Raw genomic sequence first — 25,323 nt, forward strand, 5'->3', positions numbered from 1 at the left:
GCCCAACACAGATGGGGCTTTGCATTTAGATTATATAGCTACAAATAGTGCAGGCCTATAAAAATCATGTTATGAAACTAACAAAACAAAATTCCTTGAAAAGATGTGATTGGTGCTGTCAATCTATTATCTTCATTGCATTTTATCTTGAAACATCAAAATAATTTTAGAAAAAGACCTACTGGTTCACCTCGAGGCCCAGGTGGTCCTAGTACTGTGCTATCTTCTCCTGGATAACCCTGTAATGAAGATAATGATTTATAAACAAAACCAAATTAATAAAATAACCTTTGAACTATGCAGGCTATTACTGTCTAACACGTTATGAAATATACTATCTTTATCTATTTAAATGGAAAACTTTTACCTATAAAACTTAGCATAGGATATTTTATACAGGTGTGATTCCTATAGGTTCTAAGAAGTGTCAATCTGCTTTAATTACATAAAAGCAGTTTAGGAATTTGCTCGAAGTTTCAAGTTTGCAATGATATTGTAAGTCAACAGGAGTACTGTTGTAGTTATTCTTAATCCATAAAAAATTTTACTACAAATGTACCAGTTATTTAATCTGTAGTCTCACAATTTCTTTAATAAGTAATTAATTTTACTTTTACAAAGCTTTACAGATTGCAAAGTGCTTTAACATATATTATTTCATGAATATCTTGAGACAGCCGATTGAAGACATCTTAATGACTTGTTTACATTTATTTTTGTCTTTTATTATTTATCTTCTAGAATTTGCTGTACTTCCCAAGTTGAAAAGTGTTTCTTTTATTCTTTGAAAATGTTTCCATGCATATTTTCAGAAAGAACACAAAAATTTAATATTTAACTTTAGTATTAAAAAGTCAATATGCACACATACCTTTTCTCCTTTAGGTCCTGGCAACCCAGAAAGTCCTGGTTGACCCTGATGGCCCTAACAAAAGGACAAGTAAGCAGACATTCGCCATATAATTTGTGCATGTTCTACCTAATAACACCAAGGCCATCCTATTAGATATGGCAATATTCTGAATGAAAAACGAGATTTATTCTCTAGGCGGTTGAGGCCTAAATATATTAGAAAGGTTGTTATCAGTGAGATTTCATCTTAATTTGCATATTTGAGATGACATCTTTATATAACTATTTTCATGTAAATACATTTTAATTTCCAATTAGAAATGATTACCCTATATCCTGGAATTCCTGGTTCTCCATGAGGTCCCATCAATCCTAAGTGTCCCTAAAAAACAAAGCAAATATTAGAAAGAAAACAAACAACTGTTTAAACCATTAAACTTATACTCTTATTATTTATTTATTTAGTACTTTCATTACTTAAAATTTAGATTTTTTGAGGTATAATATTTTACTTAGTCTGAAATGGAAAAAACAAAAAATAACACTCTAACTTTTGTCTTATTTTTCTTCCGAACCACAAAAGTCCCACCAAAAACATGTCTCTGTAGTTTATTTCTGGTATGAATATTCTTAATCATATTAAGAAAAATATTTTCAGTTTGTTAGAATCTGATAGGTTTCTAGTAAGTTCTTGGAAATGTAGTTTGCACCTGTCAAAGTTTATGGTAGATGTGCATCACTGAATATTAGAATATAGTCTGATAGTTTTTCATATTGTCACAATGGGATCAAGGAGAACATATTCATTGATAGTTTCAGATGCTTTGATAAAGTTTCAGCTCTGGTCAAACTTGTTAAAATAGAAATGATTGACAACTTATATACAATAATCACCCTATTATTGCTTTTCTTATCGATAATTTGCAGATGAGGATACTATATAAATTAGGGCTAATTAATAAATGCCCCCAAAATACTGAAAATGTGACTCAGATAACTGAAAAGAGCAAAAATAATAATCCTAATAACGAATGTCTTATCTTTCATACTATTAAAAAGTTTCCACATCAACTCTCCTATTTGAGTTTGAAACTAAACAGGAGATGAGAAAATTAAGGCAGAGACTAGGTATATGCCTAACCAAATATCAAACTAGAAATTCTAAATATGATTATTTATCCAAAGAACCCATGAGAACCACCTATCATTAAAGTGGATATAAAGTAAAAATATTAAAGTAAATAGGTATCTTACACAGCATCAATAAGAAGATATAATGGGAAAAAGGACTGCATTATAAATCATAAAATCCGTAAGAAACTAACAATAAACCTAACAAGATAGAGGTAAGAACAGAATGAAGGAAATAACAAAACTTTATTAAAAGGTATATAAGAAGATATAAGTAAATGGAAAGACATATAGTGCTTCTCTACTGAAAGATTCAATATTAAAGAACTTAAAGAGCTGCTTTTAAAGTTCACATGGAAGAGAGAATTATGGTAAGAGATGAACTTTTTAGAGAAATGAAATATGGAGTACTTGCCCTGACAGATCTCAAAAAATACTGTAATAGTAAAATAATTTAAGTAGTGTGGTATTGGACCTAAAAACAGACTAACAGAGTGACAGAAGAAAACAGAGAGAATGAAAAAAGCCAATAAATATTTGAGAGTTTAGTTTATGGTAAGGGTAGTATTTCAGAAAAGTGGGAAATAGATTGACTATTAAATGATTTTGAGACAACTGAATATCAATTTGGAAAAGAGAAAATCAGTTCTTTACAACTTATTTCATAGCAAAGAAATAATTTTCATATAAGTTAGGGGTAAAAATAAAGCTATAAAAGTATTAGAAAGATATAGAAGAGTGTTTTTATATACTTTAGGTGGGAAAGGCATTTCTAATGAAGAAATAAAACCTAGAACTGTAAAGTAAAAAACTGACAAATTTGGCTATATAATTAACCTCTGTCCAGCAAAAGATATCACAAAAAATATTAAAAGATAAATGGTAGAAAGGGAAATGTATTTGTAATATATTTTATAACATATTTAACAAAATATATTATCTAAAATATATAAGGCATTATTGCAAGTCAATAAGAAAAAAACAACCTAATATAATCCATGTAAAGTACACATGAAAAGGCAATTTCCAGAAAAAAATACAAATTACTTAATTGCAATCAGGGAAATGTAAATAGAAAGAAAATGAGACACACTTATCAGATTGTAAAACATCGAAAGAGTCAATAGGAAGTATTGGTAGTGGGAGAGTGAATTTGATGAAACCTTTTGGGAAGGTTAAATATGTGTCAATATTCAAAAAGTGAATATTCTTTTTAAACAAAATCCAAAGTAGCAGCCTACTTTGATGGCAAGACTCCAGATTAATTCTGATGTTCATTAAAAATTAATCATATAAAGTACTTTAACATATAAGCCAAAAGCAGAGAAATAGTAATAATTTAAATAAAAGGAAGTAAGAAAGACCTGAAGTAGTAAGATGAATATGTAAACAGAGCCTGAAACAAACTTTCCTCAGACAACAGATGGATTATGCAATGCTCTCAAGAAGGCGTTGGTAAAAAGTCTAGCATTTGTGACATTTAATGGAGAGTAGGAAAGATACATGCATTTTGTATATAAGCTTATGAAACAGTGAAAACACTAAACACTAAATCACAAATATTCTGCATCTCTTGTGCTAGGACTTTCTGAACTGGTCCAATATATTAGCAATAAAATTTTGCTATTATAGGTTCAGAGGTATTATGCGACCCTTGCTTCCAACATCATATAAAATTCATGCAAAAGATTAAATATTAGATGTTACGGATATTGATCACAGCTGGTTAAAAAAATCTCCAGATAAGCATGTGGAGTCCAAGCTTATAAATAAAACCTTTAAATAAATCTAATTTTCAAAGCAATTTGCCAATCCCGACAGTGTAGTTTTATACAGATATTAAATTCTGACTTTAAGTGCAAAGAATATAAACTTTCTTACTTAGGTTAGGAGTTATAATCTGATTTTTTTAGAACTTCATTTCGTATTTTATTTCCATTTTGAGCTTTTTTTTTCCCCTCTCCCTTTTCCATGTCCAGAAACCACTAAGCCATTTAAGTACTGTGGAATGCTTACAATTCTCCACAGCCCATGGAGGTAGATTATTTTCAATGGAACTATTGCTTTCTCTGTAAAATTAATCAAGGGATGAAACTTTAAGGACATGGATACATTTCTTTTCCATCCACAGTGAACTCAGGTCTGGAAACAAATCAAATACTAACCACAGCACCTCTAGTTCCTCTGGCACCCTTAGGACCACTTTCCCCATTTTGTCCAGGAGCACCTCTGCTTCCAATTTCTCCTGTGTGCCCTGTTTGTCCTTTATCACCCTGTGGATGTCATTAATAAGAGAGAAAATGCCTTTTAAAAACAATACTTGGAAAGACACCAGAGGATATTCTGTAAGCAAAATTCTGTAAATAGTAACTTTGCTTTAATTTAATAGTAGTAGAGACCATCACTGATAATAAGAAACCATCACCACCTAGGTTAACCTAAAGATATAACTAAAAGTAATTTAGGAGAAAGAACATTTAAAAAATAATTTTGGCCTAACAAGCAGGGGAGATTTGGTGTTCTTGCTGAATTACAATATAACCAAGATTTTTATTTTGAAAGTTGTTATGTATGTATGTTTGCATGCATGCACGTATTTCTTGTCATCATGAGAAAACACAGGCCCTATGAGAAGCCTGTTTCTATAGACAACTTCAATGCCACAAAGATCTATTTAATGCAAAAAGGTTCCAGTGTATGGTTCTGTATATTCAGAATCATCACTCACTGGTTTGGAGTCTGCCTTTAAAAATCCATAACATTTTTTTTAATCGATAATATTTTTATATCATTTTGCATCCTTTAAAAAACTAGTTAGTTGCCTTCTGTTTTCCATCAAGCTGACTGATCATTCTCTACCACCAAAATACAGCTTCTTTGAAGCAACTTTAAGTACTATAATTCGTTTTCTGAAAGTGGGAACCAACCTGTTCTATAATTGATATTCAAGTAGATACAAAGAAAAACTAGACTGTGATCATAGGCAGGAAGTTTTTGGTATTCATAATAATTCCCAGGGGTGCAGGTTATTGTAAGGACTTATACTGTCCCACTTCTAATGTTGATTTTAGATATAACATTATGTATGATGAAAAGAGACTTCAATATTGGGGTTATTTTCATGGGCAAGAATAGCTACTAAATATTTAAGTGATGAATCACTGAATTCTACTCCTGCAACTAATATTATACTTTATCTTAACTAACTAGATTTAAATAAAAACTTGAAACATTAAAAAAAAAAGAATGGCTACTAAAATTTACCTCATTAATTTTTCTTTACCTTCTATTCTCACTTATACTGTCCCTACATCATGACAAAGATGGAGTGGGTGTATATTAGTAGAAATGATAAAATTAGACTTTGGGGACTAGATATGGTATGATTTGAAGCTAAATACAGTAATATATTCAGAACTGTTGTGGTAGAATTAAGAAAATAATTTCTGTCTCACCAATACTTGAATAAATTACTGACCCCATACAAAGATGAATTTTTCATTATAACATTCTAGAATTTTATAAATATATCATTTTTTAGTAAAATATAAAAGAAACAAATAAACCACATTCTTTATTTGTGTTTCTTAGCCCATATATGGGAAAAATAAAATCAATCATTAACCTTTTCAATTTAGATAAACATAGTACAAATAAACACAGAAACAATTCTAGTCATATTCCTTTCCCCTAACCATTTTACTAAAGTTGTTACCAAATACCACAAATGGTATGATGTTTTCCTTTTCTCTCTTTTCCTGCCCATATTCTACTAAAGAATTTTTGGCAAACAGGAAAAAGGAAAGGCAAAGATCTTTATACAAACTACAAAGTAGGAAATTTGCCTTTAAATAATTAAGGTGATGGGTACTCCTAAGTAGAGTTAAATATTAACTTACACAAAAATTCCTTTTAAAAACAATTTATAGTACTTTATTACTTTATATCTAGTGCAAATAAAAACATCACAACATCTTATGGAGCTCGGGGCACATCAGAAGAAAGATGTACCATAAAAAGATGTAAAAAAAAAAAATGTAAAAAAAAAACAACATAAAAAGATGTTAAAAAAAAATTACCTTTTTCCCTGGACGACCTCTTTGTCCTGGAATTCCCACAATTCCTTCAGTTCCCTGGATATCCAATATAAAAAAGAAAATAAACTGTTAAGGAAAGGACTAAATGGAGTGTTTAAATACTTACATCACATAACCACTGCATTGAACACTATGTAAAAATGAGGATTACTTTTCAACAATAAATATTGTTTGAATATTTATTTATTTTTAAAGATTTTATTTATTTTAGAGAGTGCGTGCACGAGTCGGGAGAGGGGAAGAGAGATAGGGAGAGAATCTCAAGCAGATTCTGCACCAAGCACCTAGCCCCACATGGGCTCCCCTGAGATCATGACCTGAGCCAAAACCTAGAGTCCGAGGCTCAACCAACTGAGCCACCCAGGTGCCCCTGTGTAATTGTTTAAAAATACGTCACAATGATTTAGAGGTCTAGCTGTTACTAGTGAGTAAAATTTACATATAGAAATCAGCCAAGATAGATAAAATTAAACTGTTCTTTATTAGAGGAAAAAAATTACTTGGTTTCAGTGTAACCCATTTTAATTGGTGAGAAAAGTAAATCCAGTGCATCCGTTTTAGCAGTTCTATGAGCTACTGTGGGTTCAACATCTTGTTGATGGTATAGGATTATAAAATATATCTAAAACATGGTCAAGAAGAATCTCAAAATCTTATTGGAGTAGATTAGGAGATTTTCTTTAGTCTGTGGAAAAAAGGAGAGAGGGAAATACATGGAGAAAAAGGAGGTAGTCATATTAAACTGTTTAAAACAATATTTTCATTTCAATCTGTATTTTGTTTAGACAGAAATTTTTAATATATACTTTTTTAAAGTAAAAACTGGCTAAAGTATTTCAGATGTCATGTGAATTTGCAGGTCAACAATAATTAGGCTTAAATGAGATCCACAGTAAGCCAGAGGATGCAAGTTCTAAAATGGCTAAGAATTAATCACAGCACTCCTTGCATTAGTTGGAAATGAAAATGGAAATCTCAAATTTGTGTCCCAAAGCTTGGCAAACGGCAAAAATGACGTAGACAAGAAATAAATTGCGGTTTACCACTGTGCTATGTGGGCTCTTGATAAATATTTGTTGAACGAATAAACAGATACCTAAGGAAGTGACTCATACCCTATGTTCCTGAGCAAATGCTCTTCTAGCCTCAGAAAGTCACTGAATTTAGAAGCCAAAATGGGTTAAGTTCTATTGCTGTGGTTCTAGCTGCATCCAGAGGTTGAAATGATAGTTGCACTAACCCGAGATTTCTTTGTGGTTAATGTGGAGTTTTAAAAAGAGGCAGATTAACCTTCATCAGAGGTTAATAGTGTGAACTTTTAAAAGTTAGGCTGCTCGTTTCATATTCTGGCTCTGTACCTTACTGCAATAGGACCATAAGTAGATTATTTAACTTCTAAAGGCCCCAGTTTCCCATTAATATAAAAGAGGTAAAATAATACCTTTTCAAAAGGTTACTAAGATTAAATGAGATAATGCATGAAATGCTTAGAAAGAACTGCACTTATACTGAAGAACTTAGCTCAGTGTTAGTTCTCACTAACTACTGTTGCCTTTTTAAGGTGTATTATGTAATATTTAAATATATATGAAAAGATATTAGAAGGTACAATCAATACCCATGTACCCACCACCTACTTGAAGAAAAAGAAGCAATATACATATGTACATACTTGAAGTCCCTTTACACATACCTGTCCAAACGCGTTACCCTCTCTCTTCACTCAGGTGCAACCATTGCCCGCAATTTGTTTATCATTCCCATGCATTTCTTTATACTTTTACTCCATTTGAAATATATGGTTATTCTGCATCTTTTCAAACTTGAAATAAGCGTACTTTATGTATTCTTTTGAAACTTTCTAAACACACATTTTGTTTTTGAAATTAATCAATGTCTTTAATCCATTCACTTTGTTTTTAATTCTACAGGTTTCCATTTTCTTATCACAACTTATTTAAACACTTTCCTACTGATGAGTTTTTGGTGTGGGTTTTTTTTTTTCTGTTATAGATAATGTGCTGCAATAAATACCTTGTGCATCCCTCTATGTGCCATGTCAGTTTTGTTTGTTTGCTTGTTTTTTTTGTTTTTTAGGGTATAGCCCCTGAAGTTAAATTGCTGAGTTATAAAATACGTGCATCATCAAGTAGACAAGATATTGTCAAATTGTTCTCCGAAGTAGCTTTGTCAATTTACACTTCCACAGCAATGTTTGAGTCCAATTACTCCAAATCTTCTGTAATGCTTGGTACTATCAGACTTAAAATATATCCATCTCATTATGGAAAATGACATACTGTTGTGTTTTCAATTTGCATATTTCTGATTACTAAGGAGGAATGATTATCTGTTCATATAGTTATCTGGCATCTATATGTGAATCTCTGGCTCTTATCTTCTGTCCAGTATTCTCCTGAGTTATTCTTACTGAGTTATACATAAAAGGTTTTTTTTTTAATTATGTTATGTTAATCACCACACATTACATCATTAGTTTTTGATGTAGTGTTCCATGATTCATTGTTTGCATATAACACCCACTGCTCCATTCAGTACGTGCCCTTAAAAGTTTTTATACATATTCCTGATACTTGTATTTTGCTCATTCTATATAATACAGATCTCTTCTCTCAGCCTGCAGCTTATTTTCTCACTTTGTTTAACATAACTTTTGATTAATACAAGTTTGCAGTTTTAACGTAGTCATATTCATCAATATTTTCTTATTTCTTTCACTGTTTAGGAGATCCTTCTCCTCTCCCTAAGGTGTTCATGAAATATTCTCATAAATGTTCTCATATTTAACATTTTGATTTTCACAGTTAGGTCTTCAATTGGAATTTCATTCTTCTGTGTGTGTGCACATTTGTGTGAAGGAGCTGTTTTATTTTGTTCTCCATTTGGATAACCAACTGTACCAGTACCATTTATTGAATATTTCATCCTTTCCTTAATGATTTGAAATCTATAATCGATTTATCAAACTTCAAGTTTCAAAATATGCTGGGATCTCAGTCTAGGTTATCTTCTATTTCCACTGGTCTCTTCCTGTGAATGAGTATGACACTGACCAAATTACTCTAGCTTTAATTATAAGTTATGATATCAGGTAGGGCAAGTCCTCTCTTCCACACACTGCTGTGCTCCCACCCCCTGCAACTTGTTCTTGAAAACTGTCTTGATATTGGCCCTTCGTTCTTCCACATTCCTTTTAAAATCACTTTTCATGAATCATGTCCTATAAAAAATTCTTATGAGGATTTAGACTAAAATTATACTGGATTTATAGACTACTTTAGGGGAGAGATGATAATTTTTTGATACTGAGTCATCCTATCCACGAATATAAAATCTCTCTCCATTTATTTAGGTCTTTGTTAATAAACATATTTTTTTCAATAAAATTTTGCAAATCTTTGGTTAGATTTATTCCTAGGTGCTTAATTTTGTTGTTGATTGTATTGTAAATAGTATTTTTTCAAGTTTTCTAACTGCTTGTTGCTGGGGAAGAAGAATGGAATCTATATTTTTGCATATTCTTATATTTAGCATCTTGCTAAAATCTCATTAATTTTAATAATTGATCTGTAGATTATTTCTCTTGTTTTATTACACTGGCTGGGTCTCTGAGTAAATGTTGAAGAGAAATAGTGAATAGTGGTGATCTTTGCTCATTTCTTCGAAGTTTCACCATTACGTAGGACAGTCAATATGGATATTAAATCTTTAGAAATACCTTTTGTTTCATCTATTGAGATTATATTTTTTCTTTCTTTAATTTGTAGTTATGTGACTTAAACTTAAAGTCCTTCAAAATGTTAGGCTTTTGTTGCAATACTTGTATGAGAGGGAATTCATAAACCCTTTTCTTATATCAGCACTCCATAACTGCACTGAACTCAAATATTCAGGTGTCAGCTGACACTACTGTGTGGAAATGCTATCTGCCAACCAATAATGCAGTTTAAGTATCATCGTGTTTATATATTTAAATATTAATAAAAATTTGTGGATAAAGTAAAAATGTGACAAATTTAAGTCTCACAAATGTGTATAATTGAGAAATTTGTTATTATTCTGCAAGATGGCTTGCACCTTCTTCAAACTTCCATTCTCACCTCATTTTCAAGTTAATAACCTTGCCTCATACTGCACTGAGGCCAGCAGCAATCAAGCAAGAGCCATCTCTTCCCAACCAACCTACCAGCACACCTCCTTATATACGCACATATTGTTCCCCTTTTCTGACGAAGGAAGAAGTTTCCCTGTTTCTTCTCTGAGGCCAGCTCCTCACTTGCATCTAAACCCCATGTCCTTTTCAAGGCCTTCTCCTACACTTGCACTATCAATTTTTTTCTCTTAAATGAATCACTTCCAACAGCAATTAAATATGCCAGATAGCACTCATTTGAGAAAAATCCTTCCTTGACCTCATGTCCCTCCCTCCCTTTCTATTCACTCATTCAATTTCTCATGTACTTTTCTAGTTCCATTTTTGCTTCCCCATCATAGCAAAGCATTTCGAAAGATTTGTGTATGCTCATTGTCACTATTTCCTTACTTCTCATTCTGTCTTCATTTGGGCTTTTGTTCTTACCACAACTCTGAAATTGCTTCCTTTCGGACAACTGACCTTCAAATAGCCAAATCCAACAATCCAATGGCTCATTTTATCTGAAACTGTTTTCCATTCTTGCAATTTTTTAAAACTTTTGTTTACATGGCAGCATGCTTCTCAAATTTTCTACGTACTTAAAGCATCTCTTTATCTCCTTATAGCCTAATGATTCCTAAAGTTATGTCACCTGTCCTGACTGCACCAATGACCTTCTGATTTTCCCACCTATTGACATCTTTTTGAATTTCTAATAGGCATTTCAAACTTTATGTTTCCCAAACTGAGCCTTGAATTCCCTCTTCAAACCCCTAAACCTTGTCTCTCCTTGTCTTCCCCATCTCTGCTGTAATGGGGCAATATTTTGAAAATCATTAAAATTGCTTTTCTATTTTGCCTTTTTGAATATATAGACTTTACCCTATTCACCTTGAGGGGTTTGTATGCCAAAGGGCTGAATGTATTGAGAAAATTTTTCTGTTTTCATTGTTTCCAACTTTAAAATTCACAAGTTGAGCCTGGAGCACCCCACACATGGGCTGTCCTATATTATAGAAAAGACACACTTTCCATCTACCGCAGTAGAACTCTAAGGCTTTTACTAGATTATAGAAGGATGAGGATATGACATAGGGGAAATATAGAGACAGCCAGGTTTGTTTGTTTGTTTGTTTGTTTGTTTGTTTGTTTGTTTTGACTCCAGGAGTATGCAGGAAAGCAAAGAGGGAGGGAGAGACATAGATGTTCAGATTTTCCTCTTTCTGAGTTTTGGCAGAGTAAAACCTTTGTTCCCTACTACCTCTTCAGGATGCAGGAAAGTTACCTTCTTTTTAGATATCACTTGGTTTATGGCCACATCAATTTGGATGCTCAGGAAAGTAAAAATGAGGAACATTTGTTAAATTTTCCTGAGCTACTCCTTGATTCCTATATGATGTAGATGGGAACTTAGAAACCCCTGGGGAGCTTGTGTGTGTCTGTGTGTGGGGTGGTCATTACTCTAGAAAGATGGGGCTCTGCCATAAGGGCTGAGAGCAGATTTCCTGGACTAGAACTGATTGAGAATCCAGAAGACCTGAGAGGGATCTGCAGATTAGTGGAAGCTGACAGGGAACACCACCCCGCCCCCAACCAAAAAAATGAAAACTACTAGCTACAGACATCACCATCACAGACCAGCAGGGTAGGCAGTAAGCAAATTGACAAGGGATGTTTCTATGTCCCTATCATTATGAATAACACCAGCATCTAGAACCAACACCTCTTCATCCTTGCCATCAGCAGACATTCAGACTCTCTAATGGAAAGGAGTAAAAGAGGGAGGTCGAGAACTGATCAATTTGAGAACCACATCGTAAGAGTCTGAGTCTTATCTAAAGAGACTACTAATTTATAGGAATAAATTGTTTAAGCTTTCAACTGAGTTGGATTTAAAAATTTTTTCTCCTGGGGCACCTGGGTGGCTCAGTTGGTTAAGTGTCTGCCTTTGGTTCAGGTCATGATCCCATAGGGTCCTGGGATGGAGCCTTGTATTAGGCTCCCTGCTCAGCAGGGGAGTCTGCTTCTCTCTCTCCCTTTGTCCCTACCCCACTAATGCTCTCTCTCTCTTGCTTACTCTCAAATAAATAAATAAAATCTTTAAAAAATAAAAAAGATAAAAATTTCTTTTCCCCCCAGACCCCAACAACCCCTCACTAATCAGTAAGTTAGAACTTGTGAGGAAACCCAGATGAACCAAAAATAATGAAATCACATATTTGCACATATGTAAGTACCAATTTGTAGCCCCATACTACATTTAATAGTATGATTACCAATTCAATTACTCCAGCTAAAACCTAGGATTTATTCTTTATAAATTTTTTCCTCTTTCTCAACATCCAAACAATGAGCAAATCCAGTCAGCTATATCTCCAAAATATGTCTTGAATTGGATCACTATTCTCTATCTCTATTGCCCCCTTACATTCCAAACCACCATACCACTTTTCATCTACACTGCTGCTACAGCCTTCTAAGTCCACTTTTAACCTCATAGTCTGTTTCTTCAAAATACCCCACATTATCACTAACAATGTTAATCAAACACATCTCCCTGTTTAAAACCTTCCAAATGGCTGTCCACTGAAATCAGAATCATCTCCAAACCTCTTATCATGGTCTGTAATCCTCCACATGATCTGGCTCCTTCTATTTCTCTGACATCATGTTTTCCAGTTGCCTATTACATTCTAGCTACCTGGCCGTACTTCCCCCTTTCTAACAGTGCATCTAATAAATGCCCTTTCTGCGTTAGGGCGTTTGCATTAGATGTTCCCTCTGCCTAGAAAGCTTTTTCTTAGATATTCACATGACTGGCTTCTTCCTATCTTCAGGCGTCTCGCTCAGTGTAACCCTAGGTAGTCCTTTTGTGACCACCCCAATTTAAAGTAGCCTATACTGAGTCACTCTTTATCCCATTACCATGTTTTATTTTCTTCACAGCACTTATCACTATCAGAAATTAACCATTCTTGTTTACATTGCCTTCCCACACTACAGTGTAAGTTCCAAGACGGAAGGGAACTTGCCTGTTTTGTTTATTGCTATAACATTAGTACCCAGAACGATGCCTGGTATATAATTGATGCTTAATAAATACTTAATAAACAAATGAATGATAGAATGCATGCCCAAAGTAGAAAATATTTAGCCTTAATCAGACACTAACCTAGTCTACTTGGTATCCATTTGTAAAGAAATAACATCTTGAAAAGCATGTACTAAAGTTGGAAGTAGAACCAAAGTTTATGAATAAAAGGTGAAGAGTAGTGAGACATTTTTATACTACTAAAACTTCTAGTTTCTAAGAAATGTAGCATATGGATCTACTTGGAACATTTTGCACAGTAAACTTTTGTACATGGAAGAACACATTATGTGTGGAAAAGGGGGATGACTGTATTCTATATTGTATTTTCTTCTGACATTATAATCAGAAAGGTTTCCCCTCATTCTTTTGTCCACGTATTTTTTCTCTTCAAAGACAGGTTGTTTTCTCTTCTTGCAGGGGTTGGGGGGAGGGTGGGTGGCAGTAAACTTCCACTGATATTAGGCTGGTTTATTTTAGTGTTTGTTCTGAGATGCATAAGAAACATCTTGCTCCAAAATGTTGGCTATTAAAAGTTAACATACCCACTGCAACCCGTTTGTGTATTTAGAGGCTTGCAGGGCAGACTGGAAAAATAGCAACAATTTCTAAATGTGCATGTTATAATAGATTTCTTCAACAACTATAAAAATAAGAATGGTTTGATATAAATGTCATGTTGACAATAGTTGGTTTGATGTTGAGCTTACTCATAAAATAGAAGGAGTTGGGATTCCAGTCTATTACTTTAAATATGTGAGAATAGCTGTATTGTCTTCAAAGTAACATATCACATCTATTTTTTAAACAGCTTTGAGATATAATTCATATTCCATATTATGAACCCATTTAAAGTGTACAATTTAATGATTTTTAGTATATTCACAGAATTGTGCAACTATCACCACAGTAAATTTTAGAACATTTTCATCACCCCAAAAGAAACCCTGTACCCATAAGCAGTCATTTCCCATTTCCTCCCAACCTCTGCCCTGCCCTCCAACCCCCAGCCCTAGGCAACCACTAACCCACTTTCTGTCTTTCTGGATTTGTCTTATTTGGGACATGTCATATAATATTTGGTCTCTTTTGACTGGCTGCTTTCACTAAGCAAAATGTTTTCAAGATTCATCAAAGTTGTAGCATGTATGAGTATATCATTTCTTTGCATTGCCAAGTTATAGTCCATTGCATGGGCATACTACATTCATTAATATACATTTACTAATTCATCAGTTGATGACCATTTGGGTTATTTCCACTTTTTGGCTATCATAAATAATGCTGCTATAAACATTTATGTGCAAGGTTTTGTCTGAACCCTGTTCTCAATTCTATTGGGTATACACCTAGGAATAGAGTTGGTGGATCATATAGTAACTCCATGTTTAACATTTTGAGAAATTGCCGAATTGATTTACAAAGTGGCTGCATCATTTTACATCCCATCAACAATGTATATTTACATCCTCATCAACATTTGGTATTTTTTTTAATTTAAACGTTTTTTATTATAACCATCCTAGTCAAGTGAAGTGGTATCTCATTGTGGTTTTATTTGCATTTGCCTAATAGCTACTGATGATCATCTTTTCAATTGCTTATTGGCTAACTATATATCTTCTTTGGAGAAACATCTGTTTAAATGTTTTTCAACTGGTTTACCTTTTTACTACTGAGTTCGAAAAGTTCTTTATATTCTGGATACAAGTCCATCATCATATATGATTTGCAAATATTTTCTCCCTTTCCACGGGTGTCTTTTCACTGTCTTAATGGTGTTTTTTGAAGTATAAAACATTTAATCTTAATGGGGTCTAATTTATTTTTTTCTTTTGTCACTTGTACTTTTGGTGTTACCTAAGAAAACATTGCATAAATCAAGGTCATGAAGATTTACGCCTATGTTTTCTTCCAAGACATTTATAGTTCTAGCTCTGAAATTTCAGTCTAAGGCCCATTTTGAATTAATTTTTGTGTGTAGTATAAGGAAGGGTCCAACTTTATTTTTTTGTATGCAGATTTCTACTTGTTCTAGCACCTTTTGTTGAAAAGACCATTCTCTCCCACTTTGAATTATCTTGGTACATAACGTGCTCTTGCAATTCAAATTTATTTTGTTCTATTTTTGTCCCCTAGGTTTATTGTATCCATTGAGATAGCCAATAACAAAGTTTGCAAGTTATATAGTGATTCCTATCACAGACTATGTTCCTTTTCTGCTTGAAATATTGCAATGCCTTTTTACTATACTTTAAATAAAACCCAAACTTCTTACCATGATTTAAATAATCCTTCATGATCAGCTTCCTATTCATTTCTTTAAGCTCATCTCAAACAACTTTTCACTATTCATTATGCTACAACTATAATTAGCTTCCCTTTAGTTTTCCAAAAACACCTAGACTATTCTCACTTCCACCTCTTGGCTCTTGCTTTTCCATCTACCTTGAATCACCTTCCAAAGTTCTTTACAGGGCTGGTTCTTTTTCATTCTTCAGGTCTCAACTTAATCCTCCCCTATCCAGAGAAGCCTCTCCTCAATGCCTTGTTGGAAGCAGACTTCTCTTCCCTTAACCAGCTATTCTTTTTCATCACCCTATTTATGACCATCATTGCACTTACCACTACTTGCAATGGTCTAGTCTATGGTTAATGTTCACAATATTATAAAATCTGAGATCAGGAATCTTGCTAATCTTGTTCCCCTTGGTATCCCCATTACTTAGCAGAGTTCTTGGTTCATAGAAGGTACTCAAAAACTTTGTTGAATTACTGAATGGACAAATACATTTCATAGAGTCACCATCTGTAAGGCTAATAAAAATTTAGGAACATCCAAGCTAATGCTTTTTTTTAAAGCTATAGAGCCTTTTCTTCCAAAGAAAGCCTATATAGAAGCCAATATGTTAGATATATATACAAAGAATTTTTTCCTGACTCACCTAGTAATAGAAGAACACTCCTGCCCATTCAGCATCCCTCCCATCCTGGGAGGTTCTGCATAGTTCCCTTTATGTGTAATGTGTAAACTGAGAAACCAAAGAATGACTCACCCAACAATGTACAGCTCTTTAGTAGTAGAGCAGGGATAGTGGTAGAACAATTCTTGCATAATGGTCAGTGCAGGGTTCTTTCTATTTCTGTGTTGGTTTATGACACAACAGTTCAGAACAAACAAGCCTAAGACCAGAGTCATAAAAATCATTCAGAAGATAAAGATTTAAATAAATCCTTTGCTTCTTAATGCCACTGACCTCAAATTTACAAAGTTACCATTTTTCAGGGTTTCCAAGGAAATTACCTCAGAAATAAGAGTCATGTATACCTTTATCATTCTTTTCTAACTATTGATAAGTCCTCTCATCTTTCTGACTTTGCTTTTAAAGATTCTACTGAGAAAGCTTCTTAGCTTTACTTGGCTTCATTTTTTAAGACATTCCCCTAGTAACAATGATCATACCATTTTATACAAATGGTAAAAATCACACTTCAGTAAATCCAACCAAGTTTTGTCCTAACAGAATAAAAGAAGACCATTTCATTTTTATATATTCAACTTTTAACTCTCATAGTTTCACATCTGTTTAGATGTTAGATACTACAGTGATAGACTTTTTTTTTTTTTTTTAGAAATGGGTGATAGACCATAAGTCAGGCAGATGTTTCTTCTCAGATGTTTCCAAATTCTTTCCCCTATACAGAGTTATACATTTAAACAACTGAATACTTTAGCACAGAATTCAAGCATAAAATATACATTTTAAAATTCTGTTCAAAGAAGTCTACATCTTAGATTTGGGAATTTGTTACTGATGCTTCCCTTGCTTTATTTTTCAATCTAGTTCTCATTTTCCAATCTTCTAGAAAGAAAAGCATTTCCTTCCTTGAAAAACAAGTTTTATTTCTTTTTCTCACTCTCTTTCTTGTTTATTTTTTAAGAATAGGTAGCATCTCTGTGACATTGCCTAAGGAAGAATTTTTTAAAGTGAAAAATAAATCCAACATCAGGCTGTATGATTAAGCAATAGTTCCTTGGATCATAAAATTCTTTTGAAAAAATGTGCCATGGTATTTTTATTGAGTTTATGAGCTGAAAGGCATTTAAAATTCCAAGGAGAACAACAAAAAGAATAAAAAAGAAACACACATGTGTTGTTACTAAAAAAGGCACCAAAGATATGTATGAGGCAAGATTGTTCCTGGGAAAAATTATGAAGCAGATGAAATCTGTGTTTATCATTTTTCCATGTTTTGTTTTGAGCCCCTTTTTTTCATCTCTGTTCCGCCCATTACCAGCTGTCATGCTGCATTATCCCCGTCTGGGACTCATGCCTGTTATCCTATGGCATGGCTAGGCCCTTCTTTATCTTAGTTTTGTTCTCCTCACCAACATTTAGTGTTCTGCTGGGGAAACAGACTAGGTGATTGAAAAAAATCCATGCTAAAGTATTAATAATTGTTAATGGTTAATGACTTTCTCATATAAAAATGAATTTGATAAGAATTCTCAGAAAGATAATCACACTGTTTCAGCATTTGTTACTTGGCTTCTCTGTGAGTCCAGCCCTGATGACTCCTCTAAAAAAGATGAAAAATATCAAGAACTCCAAAAAGGCGAAATATAAGCCCGAGCCTGGTTACCTCATGGAGTAGTGTGGCTGAGAGGCACAGAAGTCATAATAAAGGAACTAGATAGAGCCAGCTCTGGTATCTGCTATATTCTTAGCTTTCTCTGAGTCTGCTCTTTTTTTTTTTTTTCCCAGTTGTAAAGTGGGGAAAATAAAGCACCACTAGATTATTGGAAGGATTCTATGAGAAAATCTAAGTGAAATTCTATTGTTCAGCCTGGACGCATAGTTTGAAGATAATTTGGAGGGGGGGTGATTCTCTAATGCTTTGTATTTGCTGCAGTGGAACACCTATCATAGTTTTCCAGGACTGAGAGGGCAAGAAAGAGGAGAAATGGGCACTTTACCACTTATGTAAAACCAGAGGGGAAAAAAGACTCAATTTGCCAATTGCTGAAAAACAGGCAACATTTCTGGTTCACCCTCAAAATTCAAATGTCATGTTGATATACACTGGTACAGTTACTTATTATTTTGGGGAAGAGGTGAGATAGCATTATTTTAATTATTGCTAAAGGAATCAAAATTATTGGTAAGTGATATGAATGGTAAGACAGCCAGTTTGTGCTTCATTTATGGTATTTGTTGTATTCTTCAAGATAGAGCTTCTTCTCAGTTCTTGGAAATGTAATTGAGATTACTGGGGGCAGGAGCTATCTTTAAAAGGCTGAGTAAGACTCCCATAATATGGCAAAAAGAAAAATCATTTTCTGGGAAGGTCATAAGTGATGACTCCCAAGATATGAGAATATCTTCAAAGGCAAGAATACTTAGAGAAGTAAAGAGAGAATAATCTTGGGGGAGATCTCATTATTTAAAGATGGGAGGCAAGGAAGATGGAACAGTAAAATAAAAAAGCAAAAAATCCAGAGAGGTCACATCTGGAATAATATAGCAAATATCATAAATTAAGCATTTAAGTAAGAGACAAGATGTTCTCATTATTTATTTACAACTTCTATTTGCCCTGTGGTAAGAGAATCTGTCCAATGTGACATTTAGAATTTCCCTTGAAAGAATACTACAATTTGAGATCAGATATTGATAGCTTAAATTACGCCTGCAAAGGATTTCTTATGTCATTCTAGAACTAGGATATTACTCTATAGTAATAATGTCAGCTGTATGAATAAAAATCAGAAATATTCAAAGTAAGTTTGAGATAACACAAAATGTTCCCCTTCAAATGCTTTATGACAGAAGTTCTATAGCTGAGGCGACATCATCAGGATAGTGACATAAGTCATTCCTGAATTCAGCCATCCTCAGAAGAAGACCAAGTAGCAAGTATCCACATAAAAGACCACCATTGTGAAAATCCTAGAACCTGAGGGTGAGGCTGAAGCACTCTCTTAGATTACAGAGTTACAGGGCCACAGTAAAAAGGTAAGAGTAAAGATTTCATTTTGATTGCATTGTCCTTTCCTCAGATCAGCACAGCACTACATCAGGTGGCTCCCTTGGCTTATAGTTTCTTATAGTGAGGAAAAGAAAACCCAAAGTGGACATTCAGCTCCCCCAGTGTTATGGAATGCTTCCAGAGTAGCCCACTAAGGTCTTACTTCATGGACATCACTGGGGAAGCCTGGGGGCTTGACCACTGAGGATCAGATAGAGACAGAGGACAGAGGCAAGGATTATAGCAACCTGTACCAGATCTTGGTGGACTGCATTCCTGTTTGCAGTAGCACCTGAGCAGAGATCCCAGTCAGTGATTCTGCACTTCTGCAGAGCTGAGTTGGTGGCTCTGTCTGGTTGGGAGCTTTGTTGAAGGGTTCTGCATGATTTGGGTCCCCAGCCAAAGGATCATACCTGCTGTGGAGCCCATTATATGGCCCTGAGTTGCAACCTTGCCCAAGAGCTAACCATATACTCCCATCCCACTTAACCAAGGTTGCCTGGGCATAGAACCTGGGCAGTTGTGGAGTCCATACTATATATAATTCTACTCAGGCAGGCAACCAAGCCAGCAGCCCTGACAAAATGTTGGAAATGACCACAGAACCTGAACAGTGGTCATGGGAAGCCTTGGAACCCAGCTTAAAGTACTGTCCAGCTGTGAAGCCCAGCCAACAGCTCTACCCAGCAGCAAAATCTAGCTTATGGGCCTGTACAATTACTAAACACAGCCTGCAACCTTGTATAGGCAAGAAGCCTGGGCTAAGTGGTCCTGCCCAATTACAAAGCATAGCCTTCAGCCCTACCCAATAAAAGCTCAGACAGTAACTCCACACAACCATGGAGCATATAGTCTCCGACGTCAGCCAACACTGAGATACAGCTGAAGAACCCACTTAACCAGAAAGCCTGGCAAGTGACCTTACCCAACACAGGGGCACAGCCAGTGGGCTAAGTAATCATGAAGCACAGCCTGTGACTCTATTCAAACTTGAGGCACAACCTGTGGCTATGTCCAACTGTGAAGCCATGCTTGTGGTCTCATGAACATGGAGTTCAGCCAACAACACTATTCAGTAAGGGTGCACAACATGAGATCTTGCCTGACTACAAAGTCCAATCAGAGGTATTGTCCTGCCAGGGAATACAGCTTGAGACCTCACCATTCCAGCACTCCTACCCAACCAGGGTGTCTATTCACTGGCCTCCCTTTAAAATGAAGCCCAGCCAACAGGCTCACCCATCTGCAGAGAACAGCCAGTGACAACCCTCCCCTAGCTCAGACCATGGGTAGGGGCCTTGCCCAACTGGAGACCTCAACAGTAAGCTGTGCCTGCCCACAAATGCTACCAGTTAACCCGTCAGCTAAATACTGTCAGTTAACCAGTCAGCTAAGCAGACTGGTGAAGGACTTTCCTTGCCAAAATAAACTTCTAATGTCTGGAAGAGGGACTGCTTATTCAAATGTGCAGATACCAGTGCAGGGATACAAGGACCATAAAGAATCAAGTAAAGATGACAATGTCAAAGGAAACTAATAAAACTTTAATAACTGATACCAGAGTAATGGAATTCTATGGACTTTCTGACAAAGAATTCAGAATAATCATCTTAAAGAAGTTCAGTGAACTCTAAGAACATACAAATAGACAAATAAAATTAGATAAACAATGTATGAACAAAATGAGAAATCGAACAAATAAATAAAAACCATAAAAATAAAGAAAACAAAAATCCTAGAGATGAACAATACAATGACTGACCTGAAGAATTCAATAGAGAACTTCAGTGGTAGACTCAGCCGAGCAGTAGAATCAGTGAACTCAAAGACAAGTCATTTGAAATTATCCAGAGGAGTAAAAAGAAAAAAAAAGGAACAAAATAAAGGGGAAAAAAATCTATGGTACTTATGAGACAGCATCAAGTGAAATACATGTATTGTGATAATGCCAGAAGGAGAAGAAAAAGAGCAAAAAGTCTATTTGAAGATATAATGGCTGAAAATGTCCCAAACTTGGGGAGAGAAATGGACATCCAGATTCTTGAGGCCCAAAGGATCCCAAATAAGTTGAATCCAAAAAGAATAACTTTGAAAACACCTCATAATTAAATTGTAAAAAGTCAAAGACAAAGGGAGAATTTTGGAAGCAGCAAGAGAAAAGCAACTGTCACACAAAAGAGAGTCCCTATAAGACTATATGTACATTTCCTAGCAGAAACTGCAGGCCAGGAGAAAGTGGAATAATTTCTTCAAAATATGCAAAGAAAAAGTGTTAACCAAGAATACTATACCCAGCAAAGCTGTCTTTCAGAAATGAAGAAGCTATAAAGACTCCCCCCCGCCAAAAAAAAAGCTGAAGAGTTCACCAGTAAACCTGTCTTACAAGAAATGCTAAAGGGCATTTTTCAGGCTCAAATAAAAGAATGTAATTAATGTCATAAAAACATGAATGTATAAAACTCACCAACAGATGTAAATATATATTCAAAACCAGATTCTCTAATATTGTAATGATTGTACATAAATCACTTACAACTCTAGTTAAAAAGTTAAAAAACAAATGCGTTAAAAATAACTAAAATAATTTGTTATTGTATCATAATATAAAAAGATGTAAATTGTAACATCAATAACCTGAAATATGAGGAAGGGAGAAGAAGTAAAAGTATAAAGCTTCTGTATAGTATGGAAGTTGTTATCTGCTTAAAATAAGATGTTAAAACATATTTTATGTGAGCCACAAAGAATGTAGTAGATACACAAAATTTTAATAAAGGATTAAGTCATACTGCTACAAAAAGTCATAAAATCACAAAGACAACACAAGAGAAAACAAGAAGACATGATCTATAAAATAGTCAGTAAACAATTAAAATTAAATGTCAATAGGAAGACCTTACCAGTAATTAATTATAAATATATTAAATTTTCTAATCAAAAGATACAGAATAGCTGCATGGATAAAAAGACAAGACCCACTCATATAGACTCACTTAAGCTTTAAGGACACACAGAGACCGAGTGTGAAGAAATGGAAAAAGATATTTCAAGCAAAAGAAATAAAGGAAACCAGAAGAAAGCAGGGATAGTTACACTAATATGAGACAAAACAGACTTTAAGCTAAATATAGTCATGAGACAAAGAAGGTCATCATATAATGATAGTAATCAATAATATGTAATTATAAATATTAATCAATAATATATAACAATTGTAAATATTTATGCACCAAACATTGGACCTCTTAAATATTGAAGCAAATACTAACAGAAATAAAGAAAGAAAGAAATAGCTATTCAATAGTAGTTGGGGACTTTAATACCCTACTCTCTAAAATGGTTATATCATCCAGGCAGAGAATCAATAAGGCAACAATGGATTTGAACAACATGATAAACCAAATGTACCTAACAGACATATATAGAACACTCCATCCAACAGCAGCAGAATACATGTTCTTTTTAAGTCTACATGAAACATTTTGAACAATAGATCATATGTAAGGCTACAATATAAATCTCAACAAACTGAGGAAGATAGAAATTACATCAAGTATCTTTTCTAACCTCATGGCATCAAACTAGAAATCAACAACAGGAGGAGAGCTGGAAAATTCACAAATATGTAGAAATTTAAAAACACAGTCCTCAACAACCAATGGATCAAAGAAGAAATCAAAAGGGAAATTTAAAAAATCTTCAAACTAACAATTGTAAATATTTATGCCCCCAACTTGGGAACACCCAAATATATAAATCGATTAATAACAAATATAAAGAAACTCATTGATAAGAATATAATAGTAGGGGACTTAATACCTGACTTACAGCAATGGACAGATCATCTAAGCAGGAAATCAACAAGGAAACAATGCCTTTGAATGATACACTGGACCAGATGGACTTAACAGATATATTCAGAACATTTCATCCTAAAGCAGCAAATACATATTTTTTTTGAGTGTACATGGGACATTCTCCAGATCACATACTGGGTCACAAATCAGGCCTCAATCAGTAACAAAAAGACTTGAGATCATACCATGCATATTTTCAGACCACAATGCTATGAAACGTGAAGTCAACCACAAGAAAAAAATTGGAAAGACCACAAATACATGAAAGTTAAAGTTAAAAAAAAAAAAGAAAGTTAAAGTTAACCAGGAAATTAGAAATAAAAAAATTCATGGAAGCAAATGAAAATGAAAACACAATAGTCCAAAACATTTGGGATGCAGCAAAAGTGGGGAAGTATATAGCAGTACGGGCCTACCTCAAGAAGCAAGAAAAGTCTCAAGTACACCACCTAACCAACCTTACACATAAAGGAGCTAGAAAAAGAACAGCAAATAAAGCCTATAGTCAGCAGAAGGGAAATAATAAAGATTAGAGCAGAAATAAATGATATAGAAACAAAAAAACCCCAGTAATCGAACAGATCAATAATAGTAGGAGCTGGTTCTTTGAAAGAATTAATAAAATTGATAAACCCCTAGCTAGACTTACCAAAAAGAAAAGAGAAAGGACCCAAATAAAATCATGAATGAAAGAGGAGAGATTGCAACCAACACCACAGAAATACAAAGAGTTATAAGAGAATATTATAAAAAATTATATGCCAACAAATTGGGCAATCTGGAAGAAATGGACCAATTCCTAGAAACATACAAATTACAAAAACTGAAACAGAAAGAAATAGAAAATTTGAACAGACCCATAACTAGCAAAGAAATTGAATCAGTAATCAAAAATCTTCCAAATAACAAAAGTCCAGGGCCAGATGCCTTCCCAGGGGAATTTTACTAAACATTTAAAGAAGAATTAATACCTATTCTTCTGAAACTGTTCCAAAAAATAGAAATGGGAGGAAAACTTCCAAACTCATTCTATGAGGCCAGCATTGCCTTGATTCCAAAACCAAGGACCCCACTAAAAAGGAGAATTATAGGCCAATATTCCTGATGAACATGGATGTAAAAATTCTCAACAAGAAACTAGCAAATCAAATCCAACAGTACATTAAAAGAATTGTTTACCACAATCAAGTGGGATTTATTCCTGGGCCGCAAGGGTGGTTCAATATTCACAAATCAATCACCATGATACACCACATTAATTTAAAAAAAAGGATAAGAACCATATGATCTTCTCAATAGATGCAGAAAAAGCATTTGACAACATACAGCATCTATTCTTGATAAAAACCCTCAACAAAGAAGGGATAGAGGGAACATACCTCAACACCATAAAGACCATATATGAAAGACCCACAACTAGTATCATCCTCAATGGGGAAAATATTGAGAGATTTTCCTTTAAGGTCAGGAACAAGACAGGGATGTTCACTCTTACCACTGTTATTTAACATAGTACTGGAAGTCCTAGCCTCAGCAAGCAGACAACAAAAGAAATAAAAGGCATCCACACTGGCTAGGAAGAAGTCAAACTTTCACTATTTGCAGATGACATGATACTCTATGTAGAAAACCTGAAAGACTCCACAAAAAATGCTAGAACCGATACATGATTTCAGCAAAGTCGCATGTTACAAAATCAATGTACAGAAATCTGTTGCATTTCTATACACCAAATATGAAGCAGCAGAAAGAGAGATCAAGGAATTGATCCAATTTACAATTGCACCAAAACCCATAAGATACCTAGGAATAAACCTAACCAAAGGTGTAAAAGATGTGTACTCTGAAAACTATAGAATACTTACAAAAGAAACTGAAGAGGACACAAAGAAATGGAAAACATTCCATGTTCATGGATTGAAAGAACAAATATTGTTAAAATGTCTATACCACCCAAAGGGATCTCCACATTTAATGCAATCCCATCAAAATACCACCAGCATTTTTACAGAGCTAAAACAAACAATCCTAAAATTTGTATGGAACCACAAGACACCCCAAATAGCCAAAGCAATCTTGAAAAAGAAAAGAAAAGCAATTCTGGACTTC

At 34.2% G+C, this 25,323-nt stretch overlaps 1 protein-coding gene across 1 annotated transcript in view; it reads right to left on the reverse strand.

Annotated features, from left to right (window-relative positions):
- COL24A1 (collagen type XXIV alpha 1 chain) overlaps positions 1–25,323 on the reverse strand; it is a 358,042-nt gene that overhangs the window by 88,608 nt on the left and 244,111 nt on the right. Inside the window, exons 37-41 of the mRNA XM_081817091.1 lie at positions 6,063–6,116; positions 4,149–4,256; positions 1,181–1,234; positions 872–925; positions 183–239 (exon numbers count right to left, since the gene is read on the reverse strand). Coding sequence (XP_081673217.1) covers positions 183–239; positions 872–925; positions 1,181–1,234; positions 4,149–4,256; positions 6,063–6,116 — 327 coding nt within the window. The remainder of the gene's footprint in view (positions 1–182; positions 240–871; positions 926–1,180; positions 1,235–4,148; positions 4,257–6,062; positions 6,117–25,323) is intronic.

The sequence above is a fragment of the Leptonychotes weddellii genome, chromosome 4, assembly GCF_054177405.1.
Source record: "Leptonychotes weddellii isolate Sample4059 chromosome 4, ASM5417740v2, whole genome shotgun sequence".
NCBI classification, from domain to species: Eukaryota; Metazoa; Chordata; class Mammalia; order Carnivora; family Phocidae; genus Leptonychotes; species Leptonychotes weddellii.